Genomic DNA, 26,623 nt, shown 5'->3' with positions numbered 1-26,623 from the left:
GGTTTGCACCTGTTGGTCGGTCGGTAGACCACATGTTGTCCGCTTAATATCTTAAGAACCATTCACTTGATCGTAATATATTTCATATGTGGGTTGGTTATGAAAAGAAGAGGACCCCAATTGTTTTTCAGGTCGAAATGTCAAGGGTCAATCTACTCTGGACATAGGAAGACACTGCCTGCTCAATATTTTGAGAACCCTTTGCTTGACAGACATCAAACTTGGTACACTGGTACATCTCAAGGAGTAGATTTAAGGTCATATGGTCAAAGGTCAAGGGGTAAACTGGACATAGTAGTATATTGTCTCTTATGTTTTAAGAATTATTTGCTTGATTGACACCAAACCTGGTACAGCATAAGGAGTAGATGACCCCTATTGATTTTTAGGTCACTTGGTCAATCCACTCCTGACATAGGAAGATAGTGTTTGCTCAATATTTCGAATTGATGATACTACTATCAATCAAATTATGCATATGTATAACCCTTTTCAATTTTGCACCATGGGGGCTTATATGTAATTGTTTTACAAACACCTCATGTTTTATAGTTTGTGAAAGCTTGTTAGGGTCATAACTTTAGATTATCTTATTATGGTACTTGCCCGTCAGAGACTGGACATATTATGGTATGGTGTTGTCTGTCCGGACCTTGTAAGATGGGATACAGACTGAACCGTAAGCTCTAGAATCTTACAACTTGGTACATTTGATCATCATAAAAGGAAGATGCTTATTGTTTTTTAAGGTCAAGGTTGTAGGTTCACTTGTTCGAGAAAATTACAGATTCTTGAACTGAGTATTTTGAGGAAACATTACATAGAAAGTACATGATTTGTCAAATTTCTCCCACTATTCAACTGAGAACCTTATTCTGCAGAGTATTTGTATGGGTATGGAAAATGTGTATGTGGCTATGATTTTGATTTTTGTTTAAATTTGTGTTGTTGAAAATTACAGGTTTAACCGAGTCAGTTTTTGAGGAAATATACATGTATTAAATAAATGACGGTTTGACCTTTTAACTCCTCTCACAGTTTTGAAGCTAGGGTCTTTGTAAATAACTTCTTTGGTGTTTTAGAATATTTACAGATTGTTGATCATGGTCAATTTTGGGGAAATATTTTCCGCAGAGCTCTAGTTGTCTATCTACCGGCCTCCTGTCACTTTTAAGTTTAGGAGCTTTTATTCATGGAAAGAAAGTATGTGACAACCTGATGATGGCTGATACTATTTAAAGCCTTTTTATACGCCCGTCTTAAGATGGGACGTATTATGGTATGGCGTTCATGTCCGTCCGTCTGTTAGCTTTTTCGTGTCCGACCCGTAACTTAAATACTACAAGGCCTAGAATCATCAAACTTTGTCTGTAGATACATCTTGGGTAGAAGGTGTGTCGCACATTAAAACCAGGTCACTGTGACTTTTCATTAAGAAGATATCCGTCTGTCCGTCCGTCTGTTAGCTTTTTCGTGTCCGACCCGTAACTTAAATACTACAAGGCCTAGAATCATCAAACTTTGTCTGTAGATACATCTTGGGTAGAAGGTGTGTCACACATTAAAACCAGGTCACTGTGACTTTTCATTAAGAAGATATCCGTCTGTCCGTCCGTCTGTTAGCTTTTTCGTGTCCGACCCGTAACTTAAATACTACAAGGCCTAGAATCATCAAACTTTGTCTGTAGATACATCTTGGGTAGAAGGTGTGTCGCACATTAAAACCAGGTCACTGTGACTTTTCATTAGGAAGATATGGCCATATATGGCAAAAACTTGTCCGACTCATAACTTGAAAACTATTAAACCTAGAATCACCAAAATTGGTCAACTAATGCATCTTAGGTAGAAGGTGTGTCGCATCCTACTTTAAGGTCACTGTGACATTTAATTAAGGTGATATAAAAAAATGTTTTAATGGGTACAATCTATACTGTTAACAATATGTGACGGGCATATCATGTGCCGTGGCGGTGCACTTTATTCTAGAAATGGCATCAGAAAAACACCCTATGTAACCTTTTCTGCTTGTACTCATTTATTTTTATTGGAAAACTTATTACTTGTTATCAGCTACTCTAAAACAATATTGACTTGTGCTATAATAAATTTGTAAACTTTACAAGTCTTTTCATTTCAAACAAGGTGTTGAACAAGTTGTTGAACATCATCTGGGATTCACAACCAAACAGGTACAACATGGAAACAGTGTGTTCCATGATTTCTGTAGTGTAACAAGTCCAGCTGATCTCAAGTACACTGTACTATTGACAACGATTGTTTTTGATAAGCACAATAGAAGTTCTACTTTGGGAGAAGCTATAATTATTTTAGTCCTAGCATACACTGCCTCCTGTTAGAGTTAGGGTGCTGTATAACTTGGTACCTCTTTGAGATAAAATGCTTTATCATCAAATCATAAAACATCTTCCCTCTAACAGATACCAGATTATAAAGCACCCTCCCTTTAACAGGTACCAGATTCTATAAAGTACCTTCCCTCTAACAGGTACCAACTTACAAAGCACACTTCCTCCAACATGTACCAGATTATAAAATATCCTCCATTTATAATCTGGTACCTGTTAGAGAGAGGTTGCCTTATAAGATGGTACCTGTTAGAGGGAGAGTGCTTTATTAGTTGGTACCTGTTAGAGGGAGAGTGCTTTATTAGTTGGTACCTGTTAGAGGGAGGTTGCTTTATAATCTGGTACCTGTTAGAGGGAGAGTGCTTTATTAGTTGGTACCTGTTAGAGGGAGAGTGCTTTATAATCTGGTACCTGATAGAGGGAGAGTGCTTTATAATCCGGTACCTGTTAGAGGGAGAGTGCTTTATAATCTGGTACCTGTTAGAGGGAGGTTGCCTTATAAGTTGGTACCTGTTAGAGGGAGAGTGCTTTATTAGTTGGTACCTGTTAGAGGGAGAGTGCTTTATAATCTGGTACCTGTTAGAGGGAGAGTGCTTTATAAGTTGGTACCTGTTACAGGGAGGTTGCCTTATAAGTTGGTACCTGTTAGAGGGAGAGTGCTTTATTAGTTGGTACCTGTTAGAGGGAGAGTGCTTTATAATCTGGTACCTGTTAGAGGGAGAGTGCTTTATAAGTTGGTACCTGTTACAGGGAGGTTGCCTTATAAGTTGGTACCTGTTAGAAGGAGAGTGCTTTATTAGTTGGTACCTGTTAGAGGGAGAGTGTCTTATAAGTTGGTACCTGTTAGAGAGAGTGCTTTATAATCTGGTACCTGTTAGAGGGAGAGTGCTTTATTAGTTGGTACCTGTTAGAGGGAGAGTGCTTTATTAGTTGGTACCTGTTAGAGGGAGAGTGCTTTATAATCTGGTACCTGTTAGAGGGAGAGTGCTTTATAAGTTGGTACCTGTTACAGGGAGGTTGCCTTATAAGTTGGTACCTGTTAGAAGGAGAGTGCTTTATTAGTTGGTACCTGTTAGAGGGAGAGTGTCTTATAAGTTGGTACCTGTTAGAGAGAGTGCTTTATAATCTGGTACCTGTTAGAGGGAGAGTGCTTTATTAGTTGGTACCTGTTAGAGGGAGAGTGCTTTATAATCTGGTACCTGTTAGAGGGAGAGTGCTTTATTAGTTGGTACCTGTTAGAGGGAGAGTGCTTTATAATCCGGTACCTGTTAGAGGGAGAGTGCTTTATAAGTTGGTACCTGTTACAGGGAGGTTGCCTTATAAGTTGGTACCTGTTAGAGGGAGAGTGCTTTATTAGTTGGTACCTGTTAGAGGGAGAGTGCTTTATTATTTGGTACCTGTTAGAGGGAGAGTGCTTTATAATCTGGTACCTGTTAGAGGGAGGTTACCTTATAAGTTGGTACCTGTTAGAGGGAGAGTGCTTTATTAGTTGGTACCTGTTAGAGGGAGAGTGCTTTATAATCTGGTACCTGATAGAGGGCGAGAGTGCTTTATAAGTTGGTACCTGTTACAGGGAGGTTGCCTTATAAGTTGGTATCAGTTTTCAAACAACAAATATGTAAAAGTCTTGATATCCTCTATGGAAAATAACATTTCAAGTTGATTTAAAGTGTACACATTGTTAATTGTAATTAAGCGTATTTCATATCAATGTGCTGTCACAACATTCCGTGAAATTATGAATACTACGACGTTCTAATGGTGTATCAAGATTTTAAAATATTCTGCCCGAAATTTGTACATCAATGATTTAGAAATATCAGTCTAATACTTTGGGGAGGGTGTGATGCTAATACATCCATTATAACACACGGTACCTAATATGCATTAAAAAAAAATATATATGTTTATGCATAGAATTACCATTTTTCTCAATTCACTGCAACAGTGTATCATTCTTGTTAACAATGTAGATTATTAATATATGTCAGGGTTTTTTGATACTTGCTTATGTAATATATGTCTCTTGATTTAGACGCGGGTTGTGTCGAAAATCTGAGTTTTAAATAATCAACAGTGTTGTGCTTCTCATTTTTAGAACCGATTGATTTGAATATGATTGAAAGTATTCATGTTTCCTACGTAATTGATAATAAATATACATGTGTTTGCCAACCACAATGGAGCTCCAACATGACCTATTTTACCTAATATTGGTCTATCAAGAAATAAGTATAAAAGAATTGACACACGACGATTATTCGTACGAATCATTGTGAATTATAAATTGGCACGAGGGATAACTCGTACCTACATAAGATGAGATAACTCGTGGTCGTCACCCTGTAAGCGGTACCAGATAGCCTCGACCATTTAATACCAGTATTTAATTATTTCAAACACTTTTTAATCTCAAAGGCAGGCATGAGTATGTAATTTAAGTGATTAAATAATTTTCTTGCAAGACAAATACACACAAATACACACTAATATAAATAAAGAAGTTAGCCATAAGGAAAACATGAATTTGAAATTTATTTAAACATACATAGTTTCCAATGTTCCCAGCTCTAGCCACGTGGAGGCCTCCTTTCTGTAGAGCCATAATTTCTTTTTTTTTGAAATGAAAAATTTAAAGCCAAAGGACCAAAATCATGAAGAACACAAAATACAAAAATTTAAAACACATAAAACATCTGTAAATTTACATTTATAATTTATTTTTTGCTTATGTTAAATAAAAAATATTGAAACCAAAGGAAACCAAACTATCAAAAATATAAGAGACAAAAATTTAAAACATCTTTAGTTTTACATTTACAAACAAGAATTTCATTGGCATGTCATTTTCTGCTCATGTTAGTTAAAAATATCGAAACCAAAGGACCAAAACTATAAATACGAGAGACAAAAATTAAAAATACACGAAACATCTTTAGTTTGTTTTTTAAATGAAGCAATGAAATATTTTAGGACCTTGACCATAAAAAGAACAGATCAATAGATGAAAAGAGATAGGAATATAAACACTTAATACCATAAAAAATATTTCAATATTACATAATTATAATTTTTTTTCAAAATAAAACAATCCGTTTCATATAAAAATCATTAAGATTATATATTTCATTACGATATCCTTGTTTGGGAAAAAGAGGATGCCAACAAAAACCATTACAACAAAACAAAAAAATAAATATTTAGAGAATTTTAAAAGACCATGTCCATATGAGATTCATAATTGAAAAAAAAAACAACATTTGTAACATTATATTAGCATAAAAAAAGTTATGCAGCTAAAGGGCAGAACATATGAACATTAAAATTAACAAAATGCAAATGGAATGGGTGAGTAATAAGCCTGAAAGTAACCCTACTCAAAGTTCTAACCTACACAAGATCAAGCTGTATTCACTGGACACACCCGTCTGGCGGGGTAGGAATAAGCCTGAAAGTAACCCTGCTCTAAGTTCTCAAAATTTACTACATTATAATTAAAAAAAATGAATATGTAGGTTAGAACTTAGAGTAGGGTTACTTTCAGGCTTATTCCTCCCCCGACAGACGGGTGTGTCCAGTGAATACAGCTTGATCTTGTGTAGGTTAGAACTTAGAGTAGGGTTACTTTCAGGCTTATTCCTCCCCCGACAGACGGGTGTGTCCAGTGAATACAGCTTGATCTTGTGTAGGTTAGGAAGAAATTCAGTTGTTTCATTAAATGTTTGTAATTCTATAATAATGTTATTGTACAAATATAGTATTTACATTTTTTTATCTAGTGCATTTTTATGGCTTTGGTCCTTTGACCTTAATACTTTCTTTTTTACAAACAGAAAAATTGTATTATGTTAATGAAATACCATAGATTTTTTTTGTGTAATTTACATTGTTGTCCACTACATTCTTTATGGTTTTGGTTATTACGCTTCACTAATTTTATTTCACACAGTAGAAAAACAAATTATCAACAACTGAAATTGATTAATGTTAGTATCACAAAATTTATTTATTTTTGATATATTTTTTTTGTATGTTCTACTCTTCATGGTTTTGGTCCTTTGGCTATAAATTTTTCATTTCAAAAACAGAAATTATGTCTCTACAGAAAGGAGGCCTTCACGTGGCTAGAGCTGGAAACATATGGAAACTATGAATGATTCAAAAATTCATATTTTTCTTATGGCTAACGTCCTGATTTGTATAAATATGATGGTGGTTACAAAGTGGTAAATTGTTTGCTTATTAAAAAACCATTTTATTATAGAGCAATGCATTGAAATCACTGACTTATTTATGTATCATTATTTCTTTTTTCCCCCTCATTAATATACATTTGACTATATTCCATATAGCACAAAGAAATTTATATTTCTCATCAAATCATACATATTTCATGTATACAAATAGCAAAATACCAAATGCCTGAGGTGTCATTGGAGGTTTATATAGGGTTTCAATAAACAGGGTCTTCTGTCAGTAGTTGTGTATACACAAAGGGGTGTTAAACAGGCTACAGTAACAGGATATGGGGGTCATGTGTTTGTAGCTGTGTATACACAATAGGGTGTCTTCAAAGAGTCAAGTTGTATCATTTACTTTCAATAATTAATTACCTTTATTGGGATCAAAAATATGATAAATGAAATCAATCACTTCTCAGCATTAAATTTAACTATATAATTCATTGAAAACAACTGTGATATCACAAAGCTGGCTTGTTTCTTGTTGTCTGGTGTCTGAACAACAGGTTTAGTGAGCATTTTTGTGACTTTTAGTCCAGTGAGGTTTTGTCCCGTGACTTTTTATCCCATCTAATCAAAAGTCATCATTGTGACTTTTTATCCTATCTGTCCTATCTAATCAATAAATTGTGACTTTGATTACATTGTCACAATTGTGACTTTGTCAATAAATCTGTAAGTGTAAGTATTACAGTAGCTTAGAGTTACACTTAGTAACTGTAAGTGTAAGTCACAATAAATTGTGACTTTGATTACATTGTCACAATTGTGACTTTGTCAATATATTGTGACTTTTTATCCTATCTGTCCTATCTAATCAAAAGTCATCATTGTGACTTTTTGTCCTGTGACTTTTTGTTCTACGGATTTTGTGACTTTCTGTCCGTAATCTAAATAACATTATACAGATTTTTAGCGGAATTTTATACTTTGATGCATATATTTTTTCTTTGAGCAGTCACTTACAATTCGCATCTTACAGTTCAACCATCTCATGCTTAAAGAAAAAAAGGTTTTAATGACTGATCCATACACAAATAAAGGGATCAGCATGATGGCCTTCATGAAATGGCATGAAATTCTCATCGTTGGATAAAGCAAAATTATATATATATATATATATATATATATATATATATATATATATATATATATATATAATACATAGTGTTTAGCTAAAACTCAGAATTCTTTTTATGCTGATATATATATATATATATATAGATATAGATATAGATAGATAGATAGATAGATAGATAGATAGATAAATTCTCAGTTAATGTACACAAATCTTTATTCTGAAAAAACAATTAAAGAATTCCAAAACTGTCCTTCTATACTTATTCATATTGCTAAATGTTTGCAGAAAAGACAAGACAAATATAATTATATGCATGTAATTATAATGCGTTTCATTTTTTACACAATGTCAAACATAAGCTCCCTCAATACCAAGTAAATTAACACAATGTATACGCTTCGCTGAGACCATGTATTCATTTTTGAAAGGTGATATTGCATTAGTGTCTCTATCAATACGTGTAATGTCTGATACGAAATTATGCTGCCAGAATATTGAAAACATCAATGGAAACCGTGTTAAGATATTGTTGTCAAACATTATAAACTCAGACATAAAGGAAATCATACACATTCTGCACTCATGGGGTTCCAAAACGGATAATGCACACATAACGTACATTTCACCTTTGCAAAACTCATTTTCCATACTTAATTTTGGTATATATGTGTGTGTGTGTATGTGTCGACTTTCCGCTCTGTTGAGTGACATTTTCTGCAAATATGAATAGAGATGAAATTGTCTATATGGGGCTATCATAATCATCAAGTATAACTAGTATTGCCTTAACAATAAATATCCGTTGACCAGGGGGTATCATCGTTTTTCAAAGAAAGAAGGTCGGAATCACAAATTGAAAGTTTATTGGCTTCTCAAAACATCTTGACAAGCAGAAAAAATGGTGGATAATTTTTTATATAAATGCTCTATCGTCTTTATTCACAATTCTCAAGCTATATGTCGTATTTGTAAAGGATTTGATAGGACCACATTGAAACATCATATCTAATAGGAAAACCATCATTTACAACTGATATTTCATATTTATATCATACTACATGTATCACAAATACGCGGACTAATAAGCATTACTTTGGGAGTGTAAAGCGTATTTACATTCACTAATGAGTAATTATACGCATGATTTTCAACTTAAATGCGTATTTGGTAAAATTTAATGAGTATTTACGCTGATACGCACCTTATCTGAGCTCTGCGATTTACCAATTTGAAAAACACACAATAGAACTTATCATTTTTTAACTCATTCATGCTATCGAACTTCATCAAAAAATCTGTTGTTATGCGTACCTTTTATATACCACTGATAATGAAATATAAAATACCTGCTCTGGCTTGTAACGTACGTTTCATTTCTGTACATAACGGTATTCCTTACTACAGTAGTTGGCCATAAGTAAGTTCACAAAGAGAATTTTCTCTATATATTTAATGCAAATCTATCTTTTTTTCAAAATCTTCTCTTACACCCCCCCCCCCCAAATTACACATACTTATATAAATAGTATATACTCTCAAATTAAGATTCGTGTTAAAATCGTCATATCTTTACAATATATTATCATATACTTATTCTTAAATTATTATATGCTACTTTGAATACTTCTGAGATCAGTGCTTTTTATTTCATCAAAATTGATGAAGAAATGCGGTCAGAAAAATTGTTTAAAAGTATATGGTTTTGTATTAAATATATAGTGAACATTTTCTTTGGGAACTTACTTATGACCTAGTACTGTATACTATGTTTACATATCAACGGATAAATATATGTTAATTTCCAGTTATGGCAACCATTCAGGGCCGTAAATTACATGGAGGCGGAGGAGGCAGCTGTCTCCTCCAACTTTTGAGCCAAAAAAAATTAAAATTTAAAGTTCATTAGAATTTATGTTGTTTCCAATAACTAAGAACATGATACCTCCCTTAAAAAGCATTCCAAATCTTTCTTTTAGAATGAGTTAGTCAAGTAACATCTTAGAAGGCCCTAGAATCAAGGATTTTGCACGAAACGTGTTCAGTGTGCACAAAATGTGCTCAGCGTCTGGGGGCCTGGGCGGCCTAATTTCCTGCCTCCTCCAAATTGAAGGTTAATTTACGGCCCTGCCATTTCTTTTAAAAATTCTCATTGAATTTCTAAATGGAATAGGTATGTACTAATAAAACAATTAAAAAAGAGAAAACAAATACTACGTTAAAGGAGCTGCATGTGCATATTTTTTTTATACTTGCATACTGTACTTACTAAACTAAAATTATACTGATTTGATTGCAGTTTTATATGTATTCAAGCAACAATATAATTTTCAGCTGTCTTTGAAACAGTTGGGTTAACTTATCTAATATATCAGGTTGTTAATTTAAATCCTGTCTACAATTAGTATTTCATGTATAAATGTAATTATAGATGTGTGCAGTGCAGAAGTGTTAACTTTGCTCGTATCAGTACCTCCGAATGATTGAAATTTATTTTCATTGTTATAATTAATTGCTTGTTTAACCTGTGGTGCATTCCCCCCCCCCCCCTTGTCTTGCAAAAAAATTATTTAATCACTTAAATTACATACTCATGCCTGCTTTTGAGATTAAAAAGTGTTAAGTGTTTGAAATAATTAAATACTGGTGTTAAATTCATGATATTTAATTTAAAAAAAATTAAAAATCCATTGAATTCATTTTGGTGACAAAATGACAGGTGATGGGGCATCATCTTACATTAAAAAATAAAAAATTATACATATATTTGAATTTATAAACTTAGAAAAACCCACCAACATTTAAACTACATCATCGTCTTTAATTTGATCGGGCGTGGTATACCTTATAATACGTCACAAGCAATGGCGCCGGCAAATGGCGCCGGATGTATTGGATTTTTCTATGAATTGGCTGTATAACGGTAACGGTACCAATTCAGTGTACCATTTTTTCCAGATAACCATTTCTCAACCCATCTAAGAGGATATCCTGTGTATATTATCGCAGTATTGGGTATAGTGTACTTTTTTCTGGGTATAGCACTTTTTTGGGGGTATTGCACAGATTCCAGGCACCGGCTGCAATGCGCATGCGCAACTCTGAAGCTAGATCTAGATATAATGAGTCGAAACATTCTTTCAAATAAAAACATTCTTTTAATGTGTTCAGTCAATGGTCATTTATACTTAATCACAATCTGATTTAAAAGTTAATTTCAAATAATTTGTGTTCATGAATTTTCTTTGTATTTTTTTTTTTTTTTTTTTGCATTGTAATGTGTAATGTAATTCATTACTTTACCAAAGTAATTGTAATTTAATTAATTACTTATATGAATGAAAGTAACAGTAATTGTAAAGGTGAAAATTCCAATGTAATTGTAATTTAATGCGTTACATTTTAAAGTAATTGACCCCAGGTCTGGTCATGTATAGCATAATGAAAATACACTAGGTAAAAAACAAAATTTGAAGATAAAAGGGGGAAGAAAAAACAGGTATCCCTTTAAGACATATTTTCAAGGTAATAACTTAAAATAATGGGAATATTGAAGTCGATTGAGTACACTAAATCGACTTTTGATATCATATATATACAGATATATATGTGTATTATATATATATGTATATTGTATATATACACACACAATAATAATAACAATAGATATATCAAAGTCAATCGAGTATACTAAATTGACTTGATATATATATATATATATATATATCTTTAAAATAATGGGAACATCAAAGTCAAATGAGTATACTATATCAACTTTTGATGTTATACATACACACACACAGAGATATATATTAGAAATATCAAAGTCAATTGAGTATATATACTAATTTGACTTTTTATACCATATATCATATTTAATATACTGATCTCTGAGTGTTGCATGTTGGTTTTAGTGCAGTATTTTCTATATATATATATATAATATATATTATATAGTCTATATATAATAATTTATGTGTACTATTTCTGTTTTATATATTATATAGATCTATATATATATATATATATATATTTGAGTGTGTACATGTGTGAGCTAATGATATAAGAGAGGGAGAGAAAATTTATTACACTATACAATATATATATATATATATATATCCCCCCCCCCCCCCCCTCCTACTTTCTCAGTGAATGCTGGCAGTGCAGTTCTGAGCAATAAGGGATCTTGTTCATATATATGATATTTCGTGTATTAACAATTTTGCAGTCGTCTGCGCAGCTGGGGGCAATGTGTTTATGAGATTAATTTGTATTGTTCCTCATGTTGTTAAAATATTCAGCACATTACTTCATTATGTCATTTTTCTGTGCCAGACTTATGATTTTCAGTCAAAGTGTAACCTGTAATACGAACGTGTACCCCCACAAAAAAAATACCAAAAGAATCTACGTATCCTCTATAACCATGAAAAAATTATCGTTTTATTCAACAAAATTCCATTAATGAGCAATAAAATTCTGCAAATATATATTCTTTATCACGATTTGAACTGAAAAAACTAGCGGAAGTCAACTGATTCGAATTTAAATTACCGTAGATAAAAATTTTCTCGCACGATCAGACTTAATTTCATACCACCGGGCTCGACATTTTGTGTTCTTTCGGAATCTGATGTGTGCGCATACATTTAAAAATAGACTAATTTTCGATAGCCCTCGCGCATGTACCATATCCTAATAGAAAGAAACAGAAGCGAGATAAATAGAATACCCGTGACGTCACAGTTTCAGACGCAGTATTTCAAATATGGCTGACTGAGCAGGAGACGGGAAGTTTGATAGTGAAACGTCCCTCATTCACCTGGTGGAGAGCGTGCTGTTGCTATTAACTATAACATGTTAGGAGCCCCATCGAGACAGACATTTGCTCTAAATACGCTCTAAGTGTGCTGAAAGTATACACACTGACATATTCTTTGCTCAAAACTAGGCTTGACCCCGCCCATCACATTTTGCGAAGACAATTTTCACTTTCGGTTTAGGTTGGGGGAAAATCGCAAGTTGTATCTAGTAGGAAAACAAGGTAGGTAAATGGTTGAGAAGTGGAAAATATCTGTTATATCAGTATGTTCAAAGACGTGCTTTATATATTTAGTTTATCCTAACGATACTAACTGATGCCTGTATACACCTATCAACACTTCGCCGCGAGTTACGTCCCTTTGTGGGGTCAGCCAAAGGTCAATCGGTGAAAAACCAAGTTTTCCTTCTTTACCTTACCAAATGTAAGATGTTATTACTTTGAATTTTAGCCAATTACCAAGTTTTCATACAAATGAATGGGTTGCCCCAATCTGGGGCATATTGTAGTTGACTTCAATTGATGGAAAAATAACAGATGCCAAAGCTACAGATAGGAAAATTACAAAGTCCAACGTAGGGAAATACGATTTTTATCCGGGAGATGGCGGACAAGGGACGTAACTTTCGCGAAGTGTTGATACGTGTATTAGGCCTATACATGTATCTCCAACACGAGAGCAAGCACCGCGGTTTGGAGACCAAAGTCTCAAGATATTTAGTATTAGGCTATTTTATTAAGGATGTATATAATTATTACAGGTTTTAACGTGACCATACGTTTTACAATCCCACTTAAAACTCTGCTAGAGCCACCGAACGTCTTTTTTCGGTGTAGTTGTAGTATACCTACTCGTGGGGTTATTTTGACCTACGTCGCATTCATTGTCCCAAGTTGTACCATAGTTTGGCGTACTTTCTTTTGTTAAAAGTGTGGGTTATCTATACATAGGTTCATGAATATATAGTAATGGGAAAAAATATACAAATAGTTGCTTGCCCTATATTTTATAAAATAGCTCTTAGTTTTATTAGCCGTTAAAAAAAAAAAAGTGGATTTACACGTGGAATAACATTGCTTATTTTGAGACGTTAACAGAGGTTAAGTGAGAGCAAGGAACGACAACTCTGGGTAGAGATTGTGTCCAGATAGTTCACCTCACGTTTGTCAATGCAGTGTTCTACGCATCGTCGCAAACCACGGTTTTGAGTCCACTCACGCTCCGTGATGATGGAGATAATCGAATAGAAGCACCCGTGGGTAACCGACGATGTGTTCTACGAGACAAAGTGGGAAGTCAAACATTTTGCGTGACCTATAGGCTAGTGGGAACAGAGTACCAATTCATTTCCCATAGACCTCAATGCTAACCTTTGGCCCTCTCACTAATTAACTATTTCAATTTTAAACAAATAACCGCAAACATTTCAAAGTTCATTCCAAGTGTTGATAAAAAAAACGACAAAAAATATATAGAGTCCCGTGCCTTTCATAGGCCATATTTGTACTTTTTTACAACATCTAGCAATCTGCAGTAAATTAAACACTTCATTTTAAGCACACCCCTACCATGGTAATTTCCTCAGTCATTTCTCGATTTTGTGCGATAATTTTTCATCCTCACAATTAATTTGAACCTCTATAATATTTCTTTCAATTCCAAATAATTTCACTCTTGATATTAGCCAATCACGCAACACCTAGACATTTATACCTCCGCTCAATCTTGGGTATACTGCGGCCGGGTTACGCATACGGGGATTTGGTACTCTCATTCCTAGTGTCCACATTAAACACGGATAACTGACTCGGACTAAGTTCTCCAAATAAATATTCGCACTCAATTTCATTTGTAGCTTGAGACAAGATAACGTCAATAGTTTCGTATCAAAGACTTTCTATTTCCCTATTCTCCTCCATGTGTGCGAACAAGTCGAGAAACACGTGTAGCCTAAGTAGAAATACGGGTATCATTTATGAAGATTTTATAAAAGACCCAGTCACGTGATAAGAACGTGTTCGAGAGAACAGCGGCGGCCAATCAGACTTGTCCTGTTTCTTTTGTAACGTGTTCTCTTTCGCAAACAGGATCCCTCAGTTACTAAACTGAGACTGAGACTCTAAAATGATGTTTACTCATTATATAAAACTAATAATCGCCTGCCAAAATATACAAATACGTCGAAACGAGTTCCTCTCGTGAAAATAAAATGATTACCCTTAAAATTACTTAACTAATTAACCACTAATAAAAATCACTATCAAAATAATCAACTAAGATCAACAAACTATATACAAAATGTGTTACTTTAAAAAAAAATATTACTCAACGGGTGAGTAAAATCTCCCGCCTTAAAAGGTGAAATGAGTGCTCAACAAATGAGTACTCAGCTACTCAGCACTTTTATTTTATAACAATAAACACTATATATGTCCACTAAGGACTTTTGGTGATAGGAAGTCAATAGAAATATATAGTGTTCAAAGTGTAAAGACAAAAAATCGGCACCATATTATGAACAGGCGACCGCGCTTCCGAAAGCTATAATAAAATATAATGAATAATAGTAAACTATGGTACAAGTCACTTACCCCATATAATATTGTTGATTATGTTCAGATACCCGATGGGTGTGGTCATACAGTTTTGAAGCGACTCGATCGAGTCTAAAATGATGTTTACTCATTATATAAAACTAATAATCGGATTTTAAAAAAAATCATGGGAATAGTGTTAAAAAAAAAAAAAAAAAAAAAAAATTAAAAATCCTCTGAAGAATAGCATAGCTTATTCAATAACACTTAGGTGAGCATTGTGGTCTATAAGCAAGAATGTTCAGATCGATCTATATTTTATATAATGATGCCCGTTGATATAAAATCAGTGTTTTTGATATCCATTTTCCTGTAATGAAGACTTTTGGGAGGCTAATTAGGCATCAGATACCTTAAGGTAATTCCACCCTCATGTGACTTATCAATTTTAATTGTTTGAAGTGGAGAAACTGTATCAATTTCCATTCAGTGCAGTTTACTTTAATCATTAACTAAAGAAAATGTGTATGTTGCCACCTTTTTAAAGGCTTTTTTAAAGATGTCAGACATTCAAATACAAGAATCGGTCAACATAAGAAAATCACACAGTATAATGAAATAGAAATAAACTTATTAAAATGGATTGACAAATTCTAATCATCAACAGTTTAGAAAAACTGTGCTTATTTATAAACGATGTATAAATTAATTGTGGATGTTAGGGAAACATTGTACATGTATACTAATAATAGACATACAGTAGCGAAAATGCCAGCATACATTTTTAAAATTATAAATAATTGATTTAGTATCTATGGAAAATATTACTTTTTCACTAGTATCAATAGTTTACTAAATTTTTCATTTTATCCAGTGAATAAAATTCCTCTGAAAGATACATTTCTATCATGCGCAGTTTGATTTAATAAAGATTTGTGCAAAAACCTATGACGTCACACGAGGATCAATCCACATTAAAGGAACTTACATAAAACTCAGAAATACATTCATTTGGTTATCAAATTTTTCTCCTGTGTGTTCATCTCAGTGGATTAGACTTAAGGGATTAGGATGGCTATCTGTAGCTTACCTACTCAAGTTTCATGAGTATGTATTTTGATATCTAAAAACATGGAAAAATAAACCAATGGTTAGTTTCGTGAGATATGTATTTAAAAAAAAAAAAAATGGAAAAATGAATAAACAATGCCAATGGTTACAATTAACGTTTTACTCTTTTTAGCCTCAAGTAATGCCACGTGGAGGAGGTAGGAGTTCCGGTGGGTCTAGTGGTAGTAGCAGGAGTTATGTCAACAATTCCTACAACCGCAGTTTGGGGCGAGTTGGGATGCCTGTGGGCTCAATGGTGGTATCCAGTGGAAGTAGTAGGCCTTCTTCCGCGAGCGCTAGTTTTCTAGGTTCAGGTTATTCTGGCAGCGGAAGAACTTACGTGGACAATTCGCAGAATCGAAGTCTTGGTAGAGTTGGAATGCCTGTTGGATCCATGCCTGTTTCAAGTTCGAGTGGCGGATCGTCTGCTCCAAGAACATATGTGGATAACGCACAGAATAGGAGATTAGGCAGAGTAGGGATGGAGCATGGTACCATGGTTAATTCTAAGGATTCATCTGGATCTGGAAGTTATGGGGGAACGAAGTACTATGTTGATAATTCAATGAACAGAAGTCTTGGTCGGGTGGGCCTCCCACACGGAGCAGCTAACTCTTTTGGAGAGGTTCGATTGTACAAGGATAATCCATTTAACCGAAAACTAGGACGTGTAGGAAAACCGGTTGGAACAGCGGTTCAGTCAAACTCTGGATCAGGAGATTACCGAGTTTACGTGGACAATGCGGAAAATCGCCATCTTGGAAGAGTTGGATTTCCACTGGGATCCAGGCCCAGAGCTTCGTTCTCCGGGAAAAAGCGGACTTACTGCGACAACTCTATTAACAGAGCATTAAATAGGGTTGGATGTGAGCTCGGAACAAAAGCCGTAACATGCAGCAAAGAAACAGAGTGGCTTCACAAAGCATATCTCAGATACAGGGAATACCCAGTAAGATTCATTATCTTAATTCATTAGTGTACAAAATAAAATTCTGCTGATCATTTTTAAAACAGTGGATACACATTCCTTAGCTATTTATATTTCTTTTTAGGATGAAGATATGGAATACCAGAACTTGCCATATTTACCAGAGGAAATAGAGGAGGAGGCAATTGAGAAATTAATTCATCTAGTAAACAGGTTGCAGTTTGAAAGAGAGTGGCGGGGAAAGGCAGAATCAAAGGCTGTTCCAAAGACATCGGATACACTACTACACTACACAGGGCCGACTGTCGAGTTTTCTGATCTGACTCTTGGAAAAATCATAGGTAGAGGTTCATTTGGCGTTGTTTATCATGCAAAGTACAAAGAATCGATAGTTGCTGTAAAGAAGTTGCACGTCACAAGAGTTTCAAAACGTCGTCAAACTGAGTTCAGCGAAGAGGTCAATATCCTAAGCCGGCTTGACCATCCCTTTATTGTAAAATTCATTGGTGCATGCACCACAACGCCAAATCTTTGCATTGTTATGGAGTACATGCAAATGAGTTTGCATGAAGCACTGCACGTGGACTGTGCCGATCTTGCTGACTTTACAGACGAAGACCGTTTGATGATGATTATGCAGACACTGTCAGGTATGGAGTATTTACATGATAAAAAGCTGGCACATTGCGATGTAAAGTCCAGAAATATTCTAATTGATCACGATGGAGAGAAGTTTACTGTCGCCAAGCTGACAGACTTTGGTTTGAGTATGATGAAGAATGAAACTGAAGCATCTTTGTCATCAAATCATGAAATGGTACGCAACATTGGAACACCCCGTTATTCCTCTCCGGAGATCCTTCGCGGTGAACTTATGACCTTAGACCAGATGAAGATGAGCGATATGTATTCATACGCGTTGGTTGTATTTGAAATTGTCTGCGAAGAGGAGCCATTTTCCAATTTAAATGCAGCACAGTTGCGCACTCAGGTTGGTGAGAAGAACTTGTACCCTCAGTTTCCTAATGATATTTACCCCGATGTTGATCTGATGACCCAGTTGTTGGCATGTTGGGATCGGGAACCGACCAATCGTCCAACGGCAACCAGTTTTCTGAAAGTTGTGAATCGTTTGTCCTGCGTTTATGAAACATCGTGAACAAAGTCTTTGAATTTAATGAAGCCATTTACATGTATTATATTTTATCATGTATGATTTTGCTGAATGTTCAATAGCAACTCATTTGCTTTTTATACAGTACAAACATGACTGATCGAGACTTTCAACATATTTCTTGAAAGCTTGGTACATCATTTATCCTCATCCTTTAACCTTTTTAATGGCGGTTTTTCTGGATCGTATTACCCCAAGCCATGTGATCATTTTGGAAAAAGACAATAATTTTAGAGATATTTTAAATTATACTGTATGTATAATGTTGCAGGCATCTTTAAAGTTTATGTATATGTTATAGCGACCCAGTAGTTAATAAATTATATTTTTAAAAAACTAGATGTTAGCAAGCTGTTATTTGTCACTTGGGTCCCTGTTCTCTTACATAGTTCTTTTGTAACATCTATTTTCATTCTTGAGGGGGGGGGGGGGGGGCAATTCCAATAAATGAGGGGCCCAATGTCATCAATGTTTTATATATCTATAACCTTACCGATTACTTTAAAACCAGGCTGGTGAACAATTTATTTCCATCAAAATGTGCCTAGAAAAAGATTGCAAGATATGCAGTGCTACACAGTGTAAAACACACAGAACCCCAGAATGATAAACGACAGATTTTCACTGTTCCCAGTCTATCGTCCAACATCAGAACCCTTTTCATTTGGACTATTACATCTAATTCATACGAAATCACCTTGTGTAAATTTATTTGTTAACTCGTAGCTAATCCCCCTGAACAAACTCCATTTTCTCAAACATATTGTATATATTCAACACAGCTATTGCAATCTATTACATGTATAAGACATTGTTTGTAAACATTATTATCGAATTATTTACGAATAAATATTGTTTAAACTAAACACAGCTATATGCTATAATCGGGCTCTCAAATCTGCTAGAGAGTGTTGGTAATGTATAACAAAAATGTAAACTTCATAAATTTGTAAATATTTCCCCCCTTTTTGACCCTGTATCATGGTTATGTCATTACCCTTTGGGACAAAATTTGGATCAAAATTTATCAAGATTGAAAACTATAGCATTCTAATAGTATTGTATGGCAATACATAGTCCCCTACCTGCCGCAAAAATTACTGGACCGCAACAATATTCGAAGTTCATTATGTAGGTTCTGGTAAAGGGAAAAATTGGGGAACCAGGATAGGAATAATTGGAAATCAACTACTATTCAGGTACAAAGACTAGAACAGGGGGAAAAAAAGAAGACAAAAATGAACTAGCTACATTGTTGTATTATTATGCTAGAAGTTTTAATGAGTGAAGTACTCTTATCTACATAAATAAGAAACTTGGATGTAAACTAATAATTCATGCGATTTTTCTAAGGCCAAGGGTCATAACTTGGTGGGAAAAAATCAACTGTCCAAGACGAAATTCGAACGCAAAGCAATATACCAAATATCAAATGAATATCTAAAAGCACAACAAAAAGTTCGAAAAACTGAACTGTGTAATTTGGGTGATCATGAATAATTTAGCAACATTGTATTACTAAGCTAGAAGTTTTCATGAGTGTAAGTACTCTTAACTTGGGTTTCTTATTTAGCTCACCTGAGCCTTCGGTTCAGGTGAGCTAAAAATCATGAACATCATTATAAAATGAATGAAAAGAATAGCAAAGTGTCATGTAGTTATCATTTATGGAGTAAAATGAGACAACTTTGTGTTGGATATATACAAGTCATTTAAAGGAATATAGGTTCTACATGTCTTATAAATGTATGAACATATAAAAGAAGTTATATTTCCCCAAAATTATATGCATGTGCAATAACTTGTATTTTTTTTCAAACATCAAAGTGAGAATCAAAATCCTTGCAATATATCTACACGTCTTCAAATTATTTACAAAGGCCTTAGCTTTAATGCTGCAAGAGAAGTGTAATGGACAAAACACGTTCTTTATAATATTTCCTCAAAACTGACCAAGTTCAACAACCTGTAATTTTCAACAACAAAAAATTAAGAAAATCAAAATCCTTGCTATAATCTTCAATATCCGTACAAACACTCTGTAAAATAAGAGGGTCCCCACTTAAAAACTGTGGGAGGAGTTAAGACAAATTATGTACCTCCATATAACAGAAAAATTCATAAACTGCTATTGTTATTTTAAAATTATCACTGGTTATTCACCTCGATATTTGTATCATTTGATAGAACCCTTTCGTTTGCAAACTCATATTTACAGTCTTCGAACTGGTTTACAATTTAGAATTCCTCATATTAGAACACCATGTATGGAAAGCCTTTTTCCTTCCACTGTCAAACAATGGAACAACTTGCCAGACTATATCAAAAGTGCTTCTGGAATTTCTTCTTTTAAGAGTCTCCTAAATTTTTATTTTTGTAAAAAAGGTAATGAACTTTTTTCATTTTGGAGAATGTCGGTATAATATATTACATTGTCAAATAAGAAACATGCAATGCTAGCAATCTTAATTTAGATTTTATAATCCATGTTTATCAGATACTCCTCCTATATGTGTAGAAATAGTACCGATTGTATTGAAGATGCATATCATTACTTGTTTATCTGTTCTAAATATGCAACTTCTAGAACTACACTTTTTCATGTTATACAAAATATTACTAGTAGTGATAATAATCAACCTGAACTTGAATTATTGCAATATGGTAGTCCCAATTATGGACTTGATAGCAATATTTGAAGCAGTGCATGCTTACATTGCAGCAACCTACATGTAAAATTTTGCCCATTTGTTTTCTAAACCGACACTAGTGTTGAATAATCGGAAAAATTTCATAATCGATAATCGGACATAATCAGAAGAACTGTATCAATGATCGATATAATCGGTATTTACATGTCGTTAATAAATGTTTATTATTTTTTATTTATTTTTTTTATTTTTAGTTTTATGCCCGGATATGTGCAACATACACACATCCAGATATTAGCCTATTAGGCCTAATGAGAAATAAAATGTGTTTTCTCTAGCCACAAACCCAGATTGGCTTTATTTTTAAGAAAAAAAATCCAAACGTTTGACTTGGGTTTTTCTGGGTTGGGATATACGTATATATATCAAGTTATCAACTAATCCGATATTCCTCCGACTGTTAACCCCGCTTTTATATCGAGACGTGCGTGGGAGATTCAGAGTGGACTCCATATTGAAATGTGGGAATCCAGCTACTGTCGCAGCTTTGTCTGCCGTTTACAACTTTATTTCGCGGATCTAGATAGGATTCAGCTATCAGATGAGTATTCTTCAAGTTAATCATGACTACTTTGATGCCGATTGAAATTTTGTGTATATGTGTGCTGATGTCATGCGCAAAGAAATCAAATGGCAAAGAGGCGTCCTAAGTCAAATGATGCTTCATTTGTCAGAGTTAGAGCTTTTTACATGTCAATATCATCGTGTTAGTCATGATTAACTTGTAGAATAATCATTCGATATCTTAATCCTCGCGTCTTGGAACGTAAATCCACGTAATAAACCTGTAAAAGGTAGGCAAAGCGGCGACAATAGCTGGTGTCGGGGTCGCTGAATTCCCAATTTTCGATATGGAGTCCAAATCTGACTCTTTATGTCACGATATAAAAGCGGGGTTAACAGTCAGAATAATCTCGGATTAATTATCAACTAGTGTACGTGTGACAATCGATTATGAAAAATAAAATCAATAATCAGAATCGGAGAACCAAAAACAATCGATTGTCGGCGACAAACGTTTCATAACTAACCGGTACTAAATATAATTTATGTATGTATATGTGTATATATGTATAAGTGTATGTCATCGTCGCAAACCACGGTTTTGAGTCCACTCACGCTCCCTCATACGGGTGATGATGGAGATAATCGAATAGAAGCACCCGTGGGTAACCGACGATGAAGTGTATGTATGTGTCTTTGTATGTTTTTTTCTTTCTCAATCTATTTTTCATACATACTTTTTCTATACTCCGACTTGTGTGTATAATATACTTATCTACATGTATATGGCCTTGATGTTGGGAGAGGGCTAAAATTATTATAAATTAACATTAAATTAAATTTCAAATTGGCAAATCTCCTGTATGAGAGGTCATTTTTTGTCCAATATTTTTGTGGTATTCATTGTCAGTATAAGTGAATCAAGAAATTTGGTACACACCATGTTGCGCTGTTCCTGCGTTTGGCCACAAAATGCAAGTAAAGGAAAACGTAGGTAAAAATAGCTACTTGGAGTAGGTTTAAATACCTAGGTAGCTATAAGTAGCTACATAGGTAGAAATAGTCTTTGGACTGGACCTGATAATTATTGATATAAAATATAGATAATGACAATACACAGTGAAAAGTAATAGATTAGCTATAATATTATAGGTATTTGAAATGGCTTTATTATTTAAAGCTAGTTTAAATTGAATTAGACTGGGTTTCTGAGTGCAATGGTATAGCCATATGTGGGTGAGGATAAAATTATCTACTTGGGTATAGTCAATATGCTGTCTAATTTGAAACGATCTAATTAAAATTAGATCTTTGATCCGTTCATGCAATCGCTACACAAAGTGTAGCGATTGCATGAGCGGATCAAAGATCTAATTTTAATTAGATTGATTTGACTTTTAATTTACTTGAATCTTCACTATGCTCAGCTGATCTCTAAGAAAAGACTGCACTTGTTATGAAACTGGTGTATAGTCCTTTGTGTAGCGATTGCATGAGCGGATCAAAGATCTAATTTTAATTAGATTGAATTTGAAAATAATTATTTCTCAACTAATACTTGTGTTACAAATTAAGTCTTTGGAGTTTGACTTCTAATGATATACTTATGTAATTGGAAGAATTTTTAGCATGACTATTTATTGTTGTAGTCATTTTATTGACTTTTCACAATCCAGTAGGTATTTGTGATTACTGCTCATATTTATATCACTGAACAAAATATATATCTGATCATGATTAAGGTAATATTATAATTCCTTTCAGCAACATAATTTCAATTATGTGCTCATAGACTGGTCCAGCACAATCTCTAGTATAATTAGCTATATAAATATGCTAATCAAGCTATATAGCTTTTTAAAGCTAATTGAAATTGCTTGATATAACTATTTCAAATCTTCTATCAAATATATTTTTAAAGCATAAAAATTTAATTTCTAAGTGAAAATATTTCATCCTTGTACTTGAAACAACACACTGTAAACAAAAAAAGCTTCTTAAACTATGTATCTTAGGAAGAATTTTGATTCAAAATTGTCAAATGTTTAGGATTATTAAGTTGTTACAGATTCCACATTGTAAAGTCATCATATACTTATCAAAGCTTCGACACACATAAGGCAGTGGACAGTTATCAATACAAAAGAAATTCTCTTTTCATGAAAATTCTTAAAATGACATATGATCTATACATAGAATAGTGTTGTGGTTAGTTCAAAGTACATGTATATTGTTATGTGTCATTGCACTTAAGAAATTTAATCGAAACTAGCTTAATGAAGCTGTTTGAAATAGCTTTATAAAACTATATAGTTAAATATAGAGATTGTGCTGGGCCTGATAGATATAGCAATACAGAGGAAATCCGTCATATGCATCAAAAGTTTGAAAAAGGTGAATTGACTTAAATATAAATTTATGAACAAAATTGAAAAAAAGAGAGAAGAAATTAGGAAGAATCTTTTGTGTTCATTTAAAACATGTTGGGTAGATTTTGAAGTTGTTTAACTCGGCTTTATACATGATGTCATATCTCTGAATGCAAGCAAGCTCTCATATGACTACAATGTATAGGGGAAATCAGATATTTGTACAATAAATATGGTAAGCTTTATTGATAAAAATCATGAAAACTCATACATTCAGTTTTAATATGAATTACTTCATGTATTTCCAAATAAGTTAAAAAAAATATACATGTATGTACAGTGAACAGTATTTTTAACAAATACATGAATTATAATTTCAGCATTATTTATTTAATTTTTTTTTTTTTTTTTTTTTTTTTTTTTTTATACATCTTTGCTTCTCAAATTGACAAAAGTCTATTATCAATATTGTGGCATCCCTCCTCTTTTCCAGGTTAACACTGGTTTATTTAAACCACACTACCTATAACATTGCCAAATATTAGACTAAAAATTTTCAAATACACAAGATTTGAAGCAGCAAAAGAAAAGAATTACATATGTATAACACACAAAAAAGAAGAAATTAATTCTCACCTGGCTGATATGAACTTTTTACTCCTTTTTAGCTCCCTTTCACTGCATACCAGCCAATAACTAGCAGTCATTATATGCAGATCAGCCATTGTTATCAACCTGTGTATATATATGTTGAATAAAATATGAATGAAAATTGTTATTCTTTTTAAGAAATATATATACTCAATAGTATATTTCCTTACACAGTACTGAATCAAAGGGGTAGGAGAGCAAATATATAATATATAACCTGGCTCACGTTCAGCTGGTTCCATTCTTGTATACAAGTAGTTTGAGTGGAAATGTACATATCTGATGTACATGTAAAGTACCTTGATTGCACAGGCAATATGCATCACTTGTGTTCGAATTTACTATTAAAGAGTACTCTTTAATAGTAAATTCGACCCCAAGCGATGCATATTGCCTGTGCTTGATTGGTATTAAAAGTTGGAGAAAAGATCAATGTTCTTTGATATAATTCAAAATTTTGCAGTGAATGAACCATCAGTATGGAGCTTGAATAAATGATCATGCAAATTCTAGTATAGATCCGTAGGGATATATTATCTGGTGTTCTCATATTTTATTTAATTAGCAGATATATATATACCCCCCCCCCTCTCACTCCCTTGTGAAATTGCTTCATAATTTTTATGAGCCTGAACCATAAGTTCATAATTGAAATTCTCTATTTAATGTTATATGAACACCGTTGTAAAATACATACACTGCTCAGATGTAGATGAGGGTACAAGTATACCTATTCTTGAAGATTGACAAGATTTTGCACAGTCTATATTATATTTTTAAGAGTCAGTACAAACCTCTTGGTTTTCCTAAAAGTTAATATAAGCAAACTGGCTAGAACAATGATGTTTCTTTGTTGGTTCAGCTTTCACGGAATGTAATAATCGCACTCAATTTCGGCTGCTCGTGGTTTTCTACACAAATGACGCCATCGTTTCCTCTGCGTGAACGCTTTTCCCGGGTTTGGGAAAAGGTAAACTTTGACATCTTCCCAAGTAAATATATATCCCTTGCTATCCTTTATCTGATTTGCGACAGTTTGTGCCGCAAAATCTATATTTTGTCAAAAACAATTTTGTTACCAGTGTAAACAAAATTAACCGGAAGTACCCCTGTGGAACCATTTTGCTCATATCACGTGACCGGCGTGGCTAAATACGAAAAATCCCGGGTGTTCCGGAGTAACTCGAAACACGGCTATTGCAACATGATCTATGACCTACACTGAAAGTTTCAGCTTGATGTGCGACAGAGAAATGAGAATAGAAACAGAAAACTCCAAATAGACAGATGGCTGAACAGACAATACATACCGACGGACGTAAAAACTAAATTAATGAAAGAAAGCGAAAGTGAGCAAGTTCACATACCCCACGCTCCAACAATGCTTGACAATGCCTCACATAATGAATGGTAATGCTTTGCATTATTGCAAGAACGGGACAAACTGACTTGGAATTCCAAGTTCAAAAGGGACATAACTCCCAGAAAAATTATTGAATCAGAATTTCCTGAAAATATGCATATCTACACAGTGGGCGCACTTTTTTTATCACCCGGTTGATACTTCCGGAAGCGGGTAAGTAAATTATTTTTAAGGTAGTACTCTACATCGTCCTAATGGCTGACTTCCTTTAAAAACATGGATGAAAAAATCGATATCAGCAATATTTGACTTTTCCTTTTCCAGTTAGATACCTAGCCGAGTAGCTCAGAGTCAGTAGGTATACCGACTGCTGACCTGTAGGTCGCAGGTTCGAGTCCAGCAGGGGTTTTAAATTTTTTTCAGATTACCTTCTACTAAAACTGTATTTTTTGACAAAATAAAGTAAATTTGAAATTTTTCAACTTCAAAATATTTTTGTACATATCCTCCACTTTTCATCTACATCAAATTTCTCTGGTGTAGCACACCTCCTTAACCCGCCGGTCGACCGGAAAGTAGCCCGGATCGCCCGATAAATTTAGAGCGGGCACATGGAAAACAATATGGCGGAAAATAGAGATAAACATTTTCTTGTTCGTTATTTCATTAAGAGTTTAAATTTCAATAAGCATAGAGTAGTGATGTAAGAGGCAAGTTTTTTGTCATTTTTGTTTCCAAATGCTTGATGAAACCATCAACACTGCTTCT

General features: G+C 33.9%; 1 protein-coding gene and 2 long non-coding RNA genes across 3 annotated transcripts; 1 reads left to right on the top strand and 2 right to left on the bottom strand.

The window, feature by feature from the left end:
• Positions 1–10,943: 10,943 nt before the first annotated feature.
• LOC125671878 (uncharacterized) lies at positions 10,944–21,140 on the top strand. Its single transcript, XM_048907868.2, has 3 exons — positions 10,944–12,732; positions 16,289–17,104; positions 17,208–21,140. Exons 2-3 carry the CDS (start codon positions 16,298–16,300, stop codon positions 18,240–18,242), a joined length of 1,842 nt encoding a protein of 613 aa, XP_048763825.2. The 5' UTR covers positions 10,944–12,732; positions 16,289–16,297; the 3' UTR covers positions 18,243–21,140.
• Positions 12,664–16,230, bottom strand: LOC130053919 (uncharacterized). The gene is made up of 2 exons (XR_008802143.1): positions 13,154–16,230; positions 12,664–12,830 (listed from the first exon to the last, which is right to left on the bottom strand). It is a non-coding gene; the product is annotated as an uncharacterized LOC130053919 (long non-coding RNA).
• A 1,955-nt stretch (positions 21,141–23,095) lies between the features above and the next one.
• LOC125657946 (uncharacterized) lies at positions 23,096–25,273 on the bottom strand. Its single transcript, XR_008802142.1, has 2 exons — positions 24,478–25,273; positions 23,096–24,364 (listed from the first exon to the last, which is right to left on the bottom strand). It is a non-coding gene; the product is annotated as an uncharacterized LOC125657946 (long non-coding RNA).
• Positions 25,274–26,623: the final 1,350 nt, after the last annotated feature.

This window comes from Ostrea edulis, chromosome 4 (assembly GCF_947568905.1).
Source record: "Ostrea edulis chromosome 4, xbOstEdul1.1, whole genome shotgun sequence".
In the NCBI taxonomy this organism is placed as follows: domain Eukaryota; kingdom Metazoa; phylum Mollusca; class Bivalvia; order Ostreida; family Ostreidae; genus Ostrea; species Ostrea edulis.
Note: the sequence above shows the minus strand (reverse complement) of the source record. Positions and strands in the feature narration are given on the sequence as shown.

Excerpts from the sequence above, each read along its gene's own strand:
- LOC125671878 (XM_048907868.2), top strand. The coding sequence starts at position 16,298 with ATGCCACGTGGAGGAGGTAGGAGTTCCGGTGGGTCTAGTGGTAGTAGC. Across the intron at positions 17,105-17,207 it reads TCAGATACAGGGAATACCCA|GATGAAGATATGGAATACCA; the intron begins GTAAGATTCATT and ends ATTTCTTTTTAG.